Source organism: Eptatretus burgeri, chromosome 10, assembly GCF_056783735.1.
Source record: "Eptatretus burgeri isolate ZD-2024b chromosome 10, Ebu_testis_v1, whole genome shotgun sequence".
Taxonomy (NCBI): Eukaryota; Metazoa; Chordata; class Myxini; order Myxiniformes; family Myxinidae; genus Eptatretus; species Eptatretus burgeri.
Window position 1 is genome coordinate 55,359,818 of NC_140970.1, and position 16,969 is coordinate 55,376,786.

Genomic DNA, 16,969 nt, shown 5'->3' on the forward strand with positions numbered 1-16,969 from the left:
ATCCGTGTGCGATGGCCTGCAATTCCGGGGAGTCTGGTGGGAACCCAAGATAGCTTCCCCCCCCTCGTGATCTTCTCACCCGACCCCCGGCCTGCAACAATATACAGTATATCAACTGGAATAATAACCTGAGGTCATTAATATACAGTATTAAAGTAATAAATGAGTAATTAGTGATAAACAATGTGAATTTTTTAGATTTACTCTGGTGTTCTGGAGTGTATTCCATTTCCAATAAGCTTGCTATCACTTTCCAAGCCAGCTGTTCCTTATCAACTGTTTCATTACAGTGCTTTGCTTCAGTGCTTATACAACTTGGTAAGTGCTCTGCAAGCTGAATGGTAATGGAACACACCCCTGGTGCAAGGGCGATCATGTGAAGGAATGAGCAATTGATGTGGATAGGAAAGAAAGTGGAGAATGAATGAAGGGAAGAAGGAAAATGGCGGTTTAACATGCTGTGGCAATGTGGTGTTTGATTAAAGCCCGTGTGAAATGAACAACGGTTTCCTGGTGTGAAATGAACAACAGTTTCCTGGTGTGAAACGAACAACGGTTTCCTGGTGTGGGAGAATATTACATTTGATGAAGAAGAGAATACATCATGGCACATAAGTTGGACAAACCAGTGATCGCAAAACTTAACAAACACTTTGAACCACGACAAAATGTTTCATTTGAACATTATGTATTTCGCCACACCAAACAAGCACCGCTTGAGTCAATCACGAATGACATTACCGGCTTCAGCAGTTAGCGAGAAGGTATGATTTTGAGCATTATGATGCTCATGAGGCAACACAAGATCAAACTCGAGGGGGAGCACTCGGTAGAGTGTAAAACCTCCGCCGCCAATACTGCTGGGTCACTCAAGTGAACCTTATATCTTATTCATTAAATATGACGTCAACAGTGCTGACAGTTAGTTCTTTTCTCCAAAATTTTTTTTTGGGGGGGGGGGGGTTGGAAATCACTTAAAACATGTAGAAATGCAAAAAAAAAAATTCAAATATTTTTTCAAAATGGCCGCTATGGCGGCCATATTGGACTTTGGACCAAGTCCAAAATCTAATGGCATGGTCCTTGGACCATACCTAATCCCCCCACCAAGTTTCGTCAAAATCCGTCAAGGAGTTTTTCCGCAATACTGTTCACAAACAAACAAACAAACAAACAGAAAGGGGTGAAAACAGTAACCTCGGATCTTCGATGGCAGAGGTTAATCATAGAGAATTGTGCATTGCCATGCATCTCCTTCACAAACTGGTTTGAACATCAATACAGCCATGAATAGCTCATGCTATGGAATGAAGAAAGGAATGAACAGATGGAAGACAGGACTGTAACTAACCCCACCACAAAAGCTATTAACGTGATTAACAAGTCATTCTCAGCAAACTTCGAACGAGCCATCTGTATAGAAACAGTACAATATATAATCTGACAACATCACGAGAAGTTTCAGCACATCCAAATGTTGCTATGGCTGTGGAGCAACAGGTCACATCTTTTGAATGTGATCATGGGGAAAATTGACTTGTACTTTTATACCAAGTGGGGGCGTTCTCACGTGATTTTGTGGAGGTAATCAGGGCATCTTATCCTTTACAAACATATACATCGCCGATGTCATTTTGAGGACTAAATATCAAAACTGTGCATGATGCCACTTACAAAATGGTCTGACATGAAATGGCAGTGTATTTGCCAATTTGAATCACCAACAATAGTTCTTCTTCTGAATGGACCATCATTGTCTATACCATGTGTCATGGTCAACATCATCAATTTACGTTGAATTCCTGTTTTTGCTGATACAAACTCCAAAAAAATTGCTCATTTGAGGTGAGACACCGATGAACCTGTTGGACACGGGTACCCTGCTTATGTAATTTATTGCATGGATCAACCACTGGGGATGGACACCGTAAAGGGTCCAAATTGATAATATTTCTGTGAAAATGATTATCGATTCTGGGGCTTCTGTCAGTCTAATGGACAGAAACACTGACCACAGTAGATGTCAAGATGGCCACCACCATACTCTATTCATTTCCATCTTCATTACCATCCTCGTTCAACTTGACGCTGTGGAAATCGAGGCCTTGGAGGGAGATGTGGGTGGGTCTTTCTTTGTTTATAGATTGACTGCTTTTGACGTTTGCATGTGGTACATGCTTGGGAGCCTCATTGGTATGCATTACTGTATATGCTATCGCTGATGATTTGCCAATAAGTGATGAAACTGTGGAATCTCCCGCATTGAAGCTGAGTTTATGGACTTACCACTTCGTCATCACAGACAGATCAGTGGTCTCTCTGTCTTTTACAGCCTCCTTTCTGGTCTTACACCCTCTGCTCTTCCGTGATTTGCCCTCCCTCCTTCAAAATCCCCTGTCCCCCGGTTTCTGCAGCGCTTACACAGTCCACCATTAACCCTCTTCTGGTGGGGCTGCCGAAATCCTTCCTCCTAATTTTGCAGTTTTTCCTTCTTTCTGCGTGTATGTGTTTTGCGTCCTTATTTTTGTTGGTTACGTTCTGATCCGTTCAGTGTACCAGCTCTTCCATGAACCTCGACTATGTATATAAAAAAAAATGAATTGACCTCTGATACTTTCGTTGATCATACCTCCAAGAATGCCATTTGCTTATCTCCCACTCAAGTCACCTTGATTGGATATTGATGTGCAATCACATGCTCCTATCGAACAGATTTTATTGAAGAAGTTGTAATGATCTCCAGGGAAAGCACCATGAAATGCTTCTGATAATATTTCAAGAGGTTGCTAAACTACATCAGAATTCTTGTGCTGTGTATCAGATAAGCATGGTGGATTTGTCCCGATGATATTGCACATTTAAAATGAACGGTGGAGCATTGCAAAGTGAATGACTTGGTTGGCATGGCCATCATTTGTCCTGAACTCAGGTTTATTCTTTTAGACGCATTCTGAAGAACGTCCATTCCAGTGTGAAGAATGTAAGGCCTTGTTCCGAACGCCATTCTCCTTGCAGAGACATCTTCTCATTCATAACAGTAAGTGTTTAATGTCCATGATACATTTCGAGTGAATATCTCCCATCTGACATGAGGAGATGAATTTTCATCGGATTAAAGCCTGACGCCCAGTTTCCTCCCAAAGCAGGATTGAAAGTTTTTGCTTTTCATTTCTCTTTTTATTTCTATTTTCTCTCCTGCACTTAATTCAGTGATTATTTATTTGCTTGTATTATATTGTGCAGGGCAATGTAATACTCTTCTTGTCGTCTTTTGGATTAAATGGCTGTCTTTGAAGTCTTGATGTAAGCTTTCCATGAGCACCTTCATCTGTGGGATAAATGTTTTTTCAAAAGTACCAAACATAGTACCATAATCGTAAAATTATCATCATTGATATCATGGTAAAGGGCCACCTATCAATCACTTGTGTGAATATTGTGAATTTTAACACAATCCTCCTCCTCCTCCTCCTCCTCCTCCTCCTCCTCCATATATGTAATATATATATATATATATATATATATATATATATATATATATATATATGTTATATATTTATTTATTTATTCATACATTTATCCCCTTTAGCTTCTTATCACACCTTTCAATGTTATTATCAATATACATAAAAGCATAAGACTTTGATCTCAATCCTATAAATTCACTCATGACCTTCCCACCCAATTCATCTTAAAACTTACCAATACCCTTTTTATTCTTTGATGAAAACAACACGTCACCTGACTTATAATTACTTGTATCATATATATCAATATTATCAATCATATCCTCATATACATCACTTGTCTTAATTTCTAATATAAAACTATCTGTATCCATATATAACAATGACACATTATCCTTATACTTTGATTTTAAATTATTATAATAATAGTCATACATTAACGACTTTGACAAGTCAAGAATTGTTGTTCCTGTATAAATATTGTTGCGGTATTCGCGCCCGCCGGCGTGCTGACGGCCACGTAACTCGAATCGCGGCACGTCGCCCACCGGACGGACAATCCAGTCGTGACCCTCTCGGACTAACGCCGGGAACCAGTCACGGGTGGACCTTTCGGTCTCACCGCGATCGAGCCAATCAGCCCCCGCGTGGGATAGGGTTGCTCGCCAAATTCGACCTACCTAAGTACCCACGCGGAGGGTAGACCGGGCGATCGCACCTCGCCGCAGGTCGACTTCGGACACGGGCCACTGAAGCGACCCGTTCCGTACTATCAGAATAACCGAGCGGTGTTATCGTCGACCTCGACGGTTCGATTAATCATCGGGCGTACTCAGCCCACTACCAACCCTTTACGTGAAGCAAGATGAGGGTTCAATGGGAGAAAAAGACGAAGCAAAGCGGGAGAACAGTTCAATAATAAAGCACATTTATTCGCGGCACACGGGAAGCACACATATTCAATTCCACCAAAAGCACACAAAAAAAAGAAAACACAATTCCATTTACACAAAAAGCAAATATAAAAGCGAAGACAATGCAGAGCTAATACCGACTACCGAGCACACGGCAACACTTATACAATTCTACTTCACAGACGGCGCCGACAACACATACCCAAAACCAAGGAAAGAATACCCCCAAGAATGAGGCGGGCCTGAGGCCGAGACCGGGTCGCGCCTACCCGTCTGGTGATGAGACGCGGAGCGGCGATGGCGCCTCACTCCGCGGGCCTCGCGGACAGTGTCTGGCAGGGGGTGGGAAAGGGGCCCCCTTGGTCGCACTATCTCAGCGCGGGGGGAAACAGGAGGGGGTTGCTGATGCTCGGGGTATAGAGGATCTTTATTATCCCTGGTGTGCGTCTCCACCTCGGCCAGGTCGCGCTGCCGGCCTTCCTCGGGCGTGCAGCTCCCGGCACCGTCGCGAGCACCCCCTCGTCTGCCTTCGCCGCTGCCGCCTCTCCGCCTCTGGACTCTCCACCCTGGACTCTTCTTTGGGCTCTCCTCGTTCGACTCTCTTCAGCTTCTCCAGCTACTGCAGGCTTCGGGCTCCAGACTTCCACACACTCTGACTGACGAACACGGTCCTTTTATCCCCCCGTAGCTTCGCCTTTGACCCCTCCCTTTGACCTTTCACCTCGCTCCCCATTGGCCCGAGAAAAAGTGGGCGTGAAGGCTTCTTGATCCACAAATTTGCATATATCGATCGTCCTGGAGGCGGGGCCAAATCGTCCCTCGCTCACCGATTGGACGGCAAAAAGTGGGCGTGTGTCGTTTTTGATCCGTTTTTGAAGCACAAAATCCGTGATTTTGTACACGCTGTTCGACGCGCGCTCTGCACGAATCCAACACCGGTACCCACAGCGGGGCAAGAACGGTGGCGATGCTACGGTTGCGAGGTGTGACGTGAAGGTCGTGGCGGTTGTGGTGAAGCGGCGTTGTGGTTGGTGGTTGATGTTGTGGTTGTGGTGGTAATCATGGCGGTTGGTCCAAAATAAAGATAGTAAAAGAAAAACGGCTATCCTGAAGAGTCGCAGCTCGCATAAATGACATGTATTCCCACTAGACAACGGGTTTGGACCTAACTACACATGTACTTACCGAGATACCTCACCTAAGGGACCTGAATGGTGGTTTGCGAATTTGGTAACCACAACACTACCCCCTCCCCTTTTTACAGACTCGTCCCGAGTCGTCAAATTTTCGTGTGCCATCGTGTGTAGTTTTCCCCTAGTACATTTTACCTACGGATCCCTGAGTGCGACATTCATGGTATTCGTGTCCCCAAAATAAATAACCTGAGGGCTGCGTAACTATCTAAACAAACTCACTCACACGGACGACTTAAATAAAATTGCCGGCGCTAGACAGACATGCCGGGGGCGCACTCATATTTACAGTACATTTTACCCTTAACTTACAAATTTTACACTAAACCATGGCCCAGGATCATTGAACTCTGCAAAAGAAAAGCAGTTAGCAGGGAGCCAGGCTGCCCGCATGCAGTCTCTGACTCAAATAATGCAGGTGACAGGGAACGTGGCTGGCTGCTCACACGCAGTCCAAGGCCTTCCCTTTTGAACTGAACGCAGTGAACCACAACGGTGCATGGGCTGCACAAACGCAGTCTCCGTGCCAGCTCAAGTGGCACACGCAATGAGCACAACGAATGGATGCATGAACGGTTTGAACTGAATGCAGTGAACCACAACGGTGCATGGGCTGCACAAACGCAGTCTCCGTGCCAGCTCAAGTGGCACACGCAATGAGCACAACGAATGGATGCATGGACACAAACACGGTGCACGGGCCGCCACTGCAGGCCCGTGTTGTAGCTGCCAACAGGGCAGTTCTCGCAGCTTGCAAACTGTTGCCTTGATCCTGGCGCACATGGCAATGAACAGGGGGGGGGCAAAGCAAAAATTGAACGGGGCTGGTGAACAGGGGCAGTGGGCATGGCATGGCAAAGGCAGCAGGCAAACACAGCCCGCAGAAGAAGGCCGCTGCAGGCAAACACAGCCGGCAGATGAACTGGCCGGCACAGGCCTTGAAGAAAAAACAGCCAGCCGGCAGATGAAGTGGGCCGGCACAGGCCTTGCAGCACAGCAGCTGCAGACGATCCAGCCGGCACAGACCTTGCAGCAAAATAACAGCTGCCGATGAAGTTGGCCGGCACAGGCCTTGAAGAAAAAAACAGCCAGCTGATGAAGCTGGCCAGCCTTTGCCGTTCAATGGAGGTTGGTGGAGGGAGTGCGGTGGTGCTGGCCACTTGGAAGGCGGGCTCGGACCTACCTACCTGTCTCCCTCCCAACCTATCGCCTTTGCCTGTCACTGTACATACCCACTCCCTTAATTTGTCAAACCCCAATTTAGCCCCAACTCTTTTTTTTGTTGTTTTTATTTTTACTCCCCCACTATAAATCGTCCCCTAACCCCCTTTATCGTCTTTGTTCGGCTAACCTATCCTGTCACCTAGCCTACTCCCAACCCCTACGTTCCCTTCCCGGAGGGGAACAAGGGAGAGCTAATGTCCTGTGTCGAGGCCCAACTCAAGCCTCAGAATGGCCTCCCCAGAGTTCGGCGATCTAACCCAAAGTGGGTCCAGCGGCCCACAACGAGAGCGAGGGGATGGATGGTGCGGAGGGGTACACTTCCTAATCTACCCTAACCATTTAACTGTTAAACTACCCCGGGGCTTTCAACAAGCGCCTCTCGCTTAAACTATTGGTTCTATAAACCCAGATTCCCGTCGCCTGTGTTGGTGTTCTCACAATTTCGGGCCTCGCCCCCCAATTTTCGCTCCGTGCCCTCACACGGTCTCCTGGCTGGGACACGTGGCTCCCTTTGGCAGGCACGACCCTCTGCCGAATCTCGCGCTATGGCACCCCCGGGCACTACACTGCCTCCGAGCCTACCAGCTCCCTAACACCGGGGAGTGCCCCCTATGGCACCTCCCCTGAAACGCACACGTGGCAGGCTGGCCTCCCGGGCCCCTTTCCGAGGGTCACCCGTGCCCACAACACTGCCCACACGGCCAATGGCGCTCCGGGCCCCCGCACCAAGCAGGCGCACCCGTGCCCACTACTCTATCCCGGCCCCCCATGGGCCCATGGCCTACCGCGGCCGACTAGCCTGGTGCCCGGGGTACCCACTCAGCGATACTCACCTTTCGCAGCCACGCTCCCAAGCCCGTCAACAGGGCTCCTGCACCCCTTCAAATGGGTCTCGAGCTTACTTTCCCACCAACAACAAAACGACCTCCATTTTTCAATTTGACTAACCCCCTAACTCACTTTACTCTGACCCCGGGGTCCCTTGGGCGGGAGTCACTCCTCCCCCCAATCACTCATCGCACCATGCATTCCCCATTCGCTCCATACACACAGACCCGCTGGCCTCACTCACTCACCATGTACTCACCTCACAACTCTCCAACACACACACCACTGAACTCTGCCATCCTTCTAACTACTTCCCCTAACTAACTCGTGCTCCCACGTCGTCCCTTAAACTACAGCACGTTCCATTTAACACTACGTAGCTAAACTACGTCCCCTCTACACACTCACTGTCAGTCACTGTCTCCTAACTCAAAAATTCATTTTATTTCCCAACCTAGATCTGGCTACAATCCCTCTAACTAATCCATTCCACGGACTCCATGAGGACTTACCCCTGCCCCATGGAGTCGGTCTAACTAAGCTAACCCTTCCCCCTAACTAGTTTTCATCCTGTGCCCAGGCCAAGGGGGTCTTCCACCCCTTGCCCAGGAATCCTGTACACCCGAAAGTGAGGCTTGCTTTTTTTTTTTTTCATGCGCAGCACCTGCGCGGCAACTCAGAGCTCGCGCACTTTGCACCTGCCCGTGACGTCATGCAGCTGCACGTGTTCCTCGTCCCTCCTTGGACGGGACCATCCGGCAGAGATACCCCTCCTGCCGGATTCCAACCCCACGTGCAGCCATGACGTCACCGTGCGCATAAAAAAAAACAAGCCCCACGTCTCGAGGGGTTCCCCACGCGAACACATGTGCTTTGCCCGTTGGAGCTTAACACACACGATCGCGTGGAGAACCCGTCCGGTCCAAATCCGTTTACCTGCCTAAACTTTGTCCGTCCGCGGGATCGGCAAATCCACCGCTGGCGTTTCCGGACCGGGACTTCACTCTCGCAAGCGAGCACGTGGCGGTCTCGTGCGTTGCACAGCACGGACCTCGTGCTCACTGCTGGGTGAACCCGGCACGGTCTCCGAAACAGCTGCAGCCGCTACTCGGCTTTCTCTCCTCTGTCGCCGTCTCCGTCGCCATTCCACACACGCATACCTGCGTGTTACGACGCACACAGTCCACTCCATCACATTCACACCGGGAGATGCGGCTGCGTGCTCCCGCATGCCAACCGACATCTCCCTCTCATACCGCTCTCTCACACACACGGTCTCCCTTGCACACAGCGACCTTGCACACGGCCGTTCACTCACGCGTGCGGGGGAACTCACCCGCGGTGCCTCACTCGCACTCCGTGCCTCATCCACACATGCGGGGGCACTCACCCGCGGTGCCTCATCCACACGCGGTGCCTCACTTACACACGCGGGGGCACTCAACCACGGTGTCTCATCCATACTCCGTTCCTCACTCACACATACGGGGGCACTCACCCGCGGTGCCTCACCCACACACGCGGGGGCACTCAACCGCGGTGCCTCATCCACACACGGCGTGCTGGGAAGCACGCGCTCCGGCACAATCGCCACCACACCACTCACACACGGGGTCGCTTCCACACACGGGGACGCACTCACACCTTGCACCACACACACAGGGACAACCACACTGGGGATTTGTGTCCCCACAAGGGTCTCCGGGGCCTCTACACCCCCCAAGCTCTCCGTGCACCCGTCCACAGCACCCGTCCCCTCAACCTCGCAAAGCACGACCGAACTCACCTGGTCGTGACTCGCCTCAAGGGGGCATACTCCCTCCCCTTGTTCCTGGAGGAGGTCATCCAGCTGCTCGCACCGGGTCCCCACACGCTCCGCGAGCTCAACCTCACTATCCTCCACTACCTCCGTGTGTGTGTGTGCGTCACTTACCCCGTCTTCATCGTGTTGTCTCTCCTCTATTTTTTTTGTCTCCCGTGTCTCTATACATTTATAAGTTTCTGTTGTCCCCTCCTGTCTATTAGTCTCCGCTTCTTTCTGGCGTCTTTCCCTTATCTTTAAGTAGGTCAACCTTGCTTTCTCTTTAAGTCGCTCCCGTCCTTCCCTGTTTTTCACTCCTTGCTCTTTCACGATCTCCGCGTACCTCATCCTTGCTTTCCGTATTAATTGTTCTTTTCTCTCCCTCGCAATTACTTTCACCTCGTCTCTTGTCTCCCGAATTACTTTTTCCTTACCCGCCTCCACCGCGGGCCTGTCAGCCGTTGCACCCCCTTCCAGCTCGTTCGTTCCGACACGTGGAGTCGCCATTTTAAGTTCCCTGCTCACGGCCTTCATGCCCGCCTGCAGGCATCGGCCCATGTTCTGCGTCTCACCCCGTAGTTCTTTCATTTCTTTTTTTATTTGCTGTGTATTCGCATCCATCGTCGTTTTCACTTCATTTGTATTTGTATCCATCTTTTCGATCATTTTCGCATTCATCTTTTCGTTCATTGCCGCCAGCATGGCGCATAGCTGGGCCATGTCGGATGCACTCAGCTGAGCCGTTTCGGCAAGGGTTGGGGAAGGGTTTTGGTGGAGAGGAGGGGGGGGGAGGTGTACATACACCGCGGCCGCTGCCGCACCCACCTCGGGCCCTGGGTTCAGTTGGGCGAGTCCGTGTTCCTGCACAATCAACATTTCCTGCTCGGGGATTCCATCCTGGACCATGGATCCTACACATTCTACATCCATTTCTAATACCCCCGGCTCCCGCTCGCCTTGAGACGCCATCTTGCTTCTCGTGAAGGGTTAATTTGCTCGCTCGTAATTTGGAGGGAATCGGGGGTCGCTTCTCTCACCCCTGGACCGATTCCCGTGAATTTAGCCGGAGACAGGAGAGCCCGTTTTCCTGTTCTCCGATACCAGTGCCGCGAGGAGGGCGATGAATTTGTATCCCACTTCTGACACCAGTGTTGCGGTATTCGCGCCCGCCGGCGTGCTGACGGCCACGTAACTCGAATCGCGGCACGTCGCCCACCGGACGGACAATCCAGTCGTGACCCTCTCGGACTAACGCCGGGAACCAGTCACGGGTGGACCTTTCGGTCTCACCGCGATCGAGCCAATCAGCCCCCGCGTGGGATAGGGTTGCTCGCCAAATTCGACCTACCTAAGTACCCACGCGGAGGGTAGACCGGGCGATCGCACCTCGCCGCAGGTCGACTTCGGACACGGGCCACTTAAGCGACCCGTTCCGTACTATCAGAATAACCGAGCGGTGTTATCGTCGACCTCGACGGTTCGATTAATTATCGGGCGTACTCAGCCCACTCCCAACCCTTTACGTGAAGCAAGATGAGGGTTCAATGGGAGAAAAAGACGAAGCGAAGCGGGAGAACAGTTCAATAATAAAGCACATTTATTCGCGGCACACGGGAAGCACACATATTCAATTCCACCAAAAGCACACAAAAAAAGAAAACACAATTCCATTTACACAAAAAGCAAATATAAAAGCGAAGACAATGCAGAGCTAATACCGACTACCGAGCACACGGCAACACTTATACAATTCTACTTCACAGACGGCGCCGACAACACATACCCAAAACCAAGGAAAGAATACCCCCAAGAATGAGGCGGGCCTGAGGCCGAGACCGGGTCGCGCCTACCCGTCTGGTGATGAGACGCGGAGCGGCGATGGCGCCTCACTCCGCGGGCCTCGCGGACAGTGTCTGGCAGGGGGTGGGAAAGGGGCCCCCTTGGTCGCACTATCTCAGCGCGGGGGGAAACAGGAGGGGGTTGCTGATGCTCGAGGTATAGAGGATCTTTATTATCCCTGGTGTGCGTCTCCACCTCGGCCAGGTCGCGCTGCCGGCCTTCCTCGGGCGTGCAGCTCCCGGCACCGTCGCGAGCACCCCCTCGTCTGCCTTCGCCGCTGCCGCCTCTCCGCCTCTGGACTCTCCACCCTGGACTCTTCTTTGGGCTCTCCTCGTTCGACTCTCTTCAGCTTCTCCAGCTACTGCAGGCTTCGGGCTCCAGACTTCCACACACTCTGACTGACGAACACGGTCCTTTTATCCCCCCGTAGCTTCGCCTTTGACCCCCTCCCTTTGACCTTTCACCTCGCTCCCCATTGGCCCGAGAAAAAGTGGGCGTGAAGGCTTCTTGATCCACAAATTTGCATATATCGATCGTCCTGGAGGCGGGGCCAAATCGTCCCTCGCTCACCGATTGGACGGCAAAAAGTGGGCGTGTGTCGTTTTTGATCCGTTTTTGAAGCACAAAATCCGTGATTTTGTACACGCTGTTCGACGCGCGCTCTGCACGAATCCAACACCGGTACCCACAGCGGGGCAAGAACGGTGGCGATGCTACGGTTGCGAGGTGTGACGTGAAGGTCGTGGCGGTTGTGGTGAAGCGGCGTTGTGGTTGGTGGTTGATGTTGTGGTTGTGGTGGTAATCATGGCGGTTGGTCCAAAATAAAGATAGTAAAAGAAAAACGGCTATCCTGAAGAGTCGCAGCTCGCATAAATGACATGTATTCCCACTAGACAACGGGTTTGGACCTAACTACACATGTACTTACCGAGATACCTCACCTAAGGGACCTGAATGGTGGTTTGCGAATTTGGTAACCACAACAATATAATAGGTTTATCCATTTCAATACTCTCTTTTTTTCAAATGAATAGCACAAAAGTTCTCTGAAAAACATCTCCGCTCGCTCAAAACTTGGTCAATAATTAACTTTGATTCCTGTTTCGAAGATGTAGCAAGTGTTATGTTTTGTCGATTCCTTACATTTTCCATAGTCTTTCCAAATACAGCATTATTCATTCATTTTTAAAAGTCCTTCTAAAAATCTGTTTTTGCTTCTGTTCTCCTTTTTTGTATTAAAATCAATATACTTCTTTAACCAATGACTTTGTTTAAATTTCAAATTCCGATGAATTTTCCTCACTCTCAACCCAGCAATAAATATTGTCTCAAGTTCCTTTGATGCAAAACATAACTTTCTTTATCATTTATCATAAGTAGTTATTCTGGAGATTCACCTTTAATATTAAATGACTGTTGGTAATCACTTAACCATTCTTTTCTTGGACTTCCTTTATCAGGGGCATAAGGTAGGTCTTTATGTTTGTGATGAAGTTCTTCTGGATATTTTAAATCAACCTCAAAATAATATCCAACTTCAGCTTCATCCAATTCTTTTTGAGAAGAGACAACAATGTCTTGCAAAACTTTTTCTTAATGTTTTTCTTTCACCCATTTATGTTTTCCATAAGGTGAAGATTGAGACATAGTCCACCCATACAAATTGTTCACATCATAATACATCAGGTAAGAGTTGTTCTCATTCTTATTATAATCAGGAAGATATTTGTTATTTGCTTTAGCATATCTCTTGGAACATACTTGAGATAGTCCTCCTCTTTTCACCTTCTCTATCATTAAAAGCATATCTATATCACTGATTAATTCCAAATTCTGTTTTGTCATTTTTAACATAGCACTCCAAGCCAAACCCGGGGCTGTGTAATAGTGTGCGGGGTCTAATCCATAAGAATTTTTATTATGACAGACTGTTCTAAAAGTTTCAAACATATCAGCAAATAACAATACATCAGTTTTAAGATACAAATCATGATATTCTCCAAGATTCTTTATATTGTTTCGGTTCTCGGAACCTTATGCATACAACATACAGGTGTCCCAAGTCAGTTATTTCATTAATATACGTGTAGTTTGGTCTTGACCTTTTGTCTCGTGGGAAGACGAGGGAGTGTGTTGCGATGGGCTTTTAGTTAGGATTATAAATCATTTTTTCCCTTTTATTTTGTTTTCCCTTTTATTTGATCCACGGTACCTTCATTTCGCTTGCTACCCTCGTCTCGTCTCCTGAGCCCAAATCCCGACGGGCACTTTGGGCTGGACAAGCGCTTCCACCGTCTACCCGCTGTCTCCAGAGACTCGTTTTCTAAGGCAGAATCCCGAGGTTCGTTATGGTAGCTGCGCCACCATTCACCTTCCCAAGCCCAGACACGGCGGTGTGGGCAGTACTTACCAGTGTCTGGCCGAAACCCCACCCAGAAAGGTGGACCACATGAAGGCCCAGTCCAATCGGGACGGACAATGACGTTGGCTTCGCCATGGCTCCACTCCGAACTCCGTGATCTATAAAGTACGCGACAATTCTCAGAGTTGAGTTCGATGCGAGGGAAGGTTGAGTTGAATGGGAAGGTTGTCGTTGGATTTGAAAGGTTGCGGTTGGTTTTTGAAAGGGAGAAGTTGGACTTGGTGGATGCGAAGGACCTCGACCAAGCCTCTGTCTGGTCCTGCTACTGCTGATCCCCGCCTTGGACTCCGCTCTTCTCCCTTTCGAGCTCCTTCACGGACACGATCTCCACACGTGCGGCTGTGGACCAACTACACAACCTTTGTCAGGTGCCGCACCGCGGAGCATCCCTCTCCCCAGAATGCTCGGGTACCCTAAACATGACCTCAACTCCCTCCCACCCTGGCTGCAGAAGACCTTTTCTTTTCAATGGGTTTATTTTGTCTGAGTGTGTGTCTGAGTGTGTTGGCGCCTGTCCGTTGGATAAGCCTGTATAAGATATTTTATTGTTTAAGCTATAAATGCTATAAAATATCCGTTTGTGATAGATGCTGATTTTGAAAGTATCCTTGAAAAGATAGATACTGTTTCGCCAAATCCAAATAAATCATACACAAATAAATATCAAAAACATACTCCTTGTGGTTTCTATTATTATATCAAATCATCTGTTGGTGATGAATACAAGTTAGAACTTTATAGAGGAGAAGATTCCTCAGAGGAGTTTGTAAGACGATTGGAAAAAGACTCAATGAGACGAAGAGAAATAATGGTTAAAACCTCTAAACCAATGTCATTAACAAAGGGAAAGAAAAAGGAATTTAGAAAGAACAGTATCTGTCATATTTGTGAGGAAAAGATTGAGGGAGAAGTCAAAGTTAGGGATCATTGTCATCTTACTGGAAAATATAGAGGTCCAGCTCATTCACGTTGTGATCTTAATTACAAGCCCCCAAACTTTATTCCTGTCTTTCTTCACACCAACGCTCACTATGACACATCTATTTATAAATGAACTTTCAAAGACATCTGGAGATATTTCTGCCATTCCTCACACAGATCAAAGATACATCTCATTCACAAAAACAATTCATACATCCCCCATAACCCATATCAGATTTCTTGACACATACAAGTTTATGGCAAGTCCATTATCTAAGTTGGCATCAAATATAAAAAACTTACAGAATCTTAAATGACATTTCTCAAATCAAGAAGAGATTGATCTCTTATCACAAAAGGGAATATATCCGTATGACTACATGGATTCATTTGAGAAGTTTAAAGAAACACAACTTCCTTCAAGGGAAAATTTCTATGGAAAGTTGAATAAAACTCATATTTCCGATAAAGATAATACACAAGATAAAAATGTTTGGGAGAAGTTTAATATAAAGAATCTTGGAGAATATCATGATTTGTATCTTAAAACTGATGTATTGTTATTTGCTGATGTGTTTGAAACTTTTCGAACAGTCTGTCATAATAAAAATTCTTATGCATTCGACCCCGTTCACTATTACACAGTCCCGGGTTTGGCTTGGAGTGCTATGTTAAAAATTACAAAACAGAATTTGGAATTAATCAATGATATAGATATGCTTTTAATGATAGAGAAGGCTAAAAGAGGAGGAATATCTCAAGTATGTTCCAAGAGATATGCTAAAGCAAATAACAAATATCTTCCTGATTATAATAAGAATGAGGACAACTCTTACCTGATGTATTATGATGCTAACAATTTGTATGGGTGAGCTATGTCTCAATCTTTACCTTATGGAAATCTTTACCTACCTTAAATGGGTTAAAAAAAAAACGATGAAAAAGTTTTACAAGACATTATTGTCTCCTCTCAAAAAGAATTGGATGAAGCTGAAGTTGGATATTATTTTGAGGTTGATTTAAAATATCCAGAAGAACTTCATAACAAACATAAAGACCTACATTATGCCCCTGATAAAGAAAGTCCAAGAAAAGAATGGTTAAGTGATTACCAACAGTCATTTAATCTTCTTCTTCTTCTTCCTCTTTCGGCTGCTCCCGTTAGGGGTCGCCACAGCGGATCATCCGTATGATCCGCATCGTGATTTGGCACATGTTTTACGCCGGATGCCCTTCCTGACGCAACCCCGGTCGCCTCTTACGACACAAGGATATGGTACACCTATTTTAACCAGGGTATACACCGGCCCAGTATACTGGTACTCATTTCGCCGACCTCGGAAGGATGACAGGCTGAGTCAACCCCCTGGTGTATTAATTCAGTGGCCCAACGGGGATTGAACTCAGGACCTCTTGGATCCCAAGCCGCTGCCCTAACCACTGCGCCAACACCAGGCTTATACAACAGTCATTTAATATAAAAGGTAAATCGACAGAAAAAGTACTTTCTACATTAAATGATAAAGAAAGTTATGTTATGCATCAAAGGAACTTGGGACAATATTTATCTGCTGGGTTGAGAGTGAGGAAAATTCATAGGATTTTGAAATTTAAGCAAAGTTATTGGTTGAAGAAGTATTTTGATTTTAATTCAAAAAGTAGAACAAAAGCAAAAACAGATTTTGAGAAGGACTTTTATAAAACAATGAATTATGCTGTATTTGGAAAGACTATGGAAAATGTTAGGAATCGACAAAACATAAGACTTGCTACATCTTGGAAATAGGCTACAAAGTTAATTATTGACCAAGTTTTGAGCGAGCGGAGATGTTTTTCAGAGAACTTTTGTGCTATTCATTTGAAAAAAAGAGAGTATTGAAATGGATAAACCTATTTATATAGGAACAACAATTCTTGACTTGTCAAAGTCGTCAATGTATGACTATTACTATAATAATTTAAAATCAAAGTATAAGGATAATGTGTCATTGTTATATATGGATACAGATAGTTTTATATTAGAAATTAAGACAAGTGATGTATATGAGGATATGATTGATGATATTGATATATATGATACAAGTAATTATAAGTCAGGTGACGTGTTGTTTTCATCAATAATAAAAAGGTTATTGGTAAGTTTAAAGATGAATTGGGTGGGAATGTCATGAGTGAATTTATAGGATTGAGATCAAAGTCTTATGCTTTTATGTATATTGATAATAATAACATTGAAAGGTGTGATGAGAAGCTAAAGGGGATAACGAAAAATATAATCTCGGAAACAATAAACTTTAAACATTATTACAACTGTTTAACCTTAAAGAAGGAAGAGTGCAGAAAAATGAATACAAGAAGAA

At 46.7% G+C, this 16,969-nt stretch overlaps 1 protein-coding gene across 2 annotated transcripts in view; it reads left to right on the forward strand.

Moving 5' to 3' along the window:
* PRDM5 (PR/SET domain 5) overlaps positions 1-16,969 on the forward strand; it is a 139,694-nt gene that overhangs the window by 89,416 nt on the left and 33,309 nt on the right. For both annotated transcript variants that reach the window (XM_085898453.1, XM_085898452.1), the window contains exon 10: positions 2,944-3,037. In XM_085898453.1, coding sequence (XP_085754579.1) covers positions 2,944-3,037 — 94 coding nt within the window. The remainder of the gene's footprint in view (positions 1-2,943; positions 3,038-16,969) is intronic.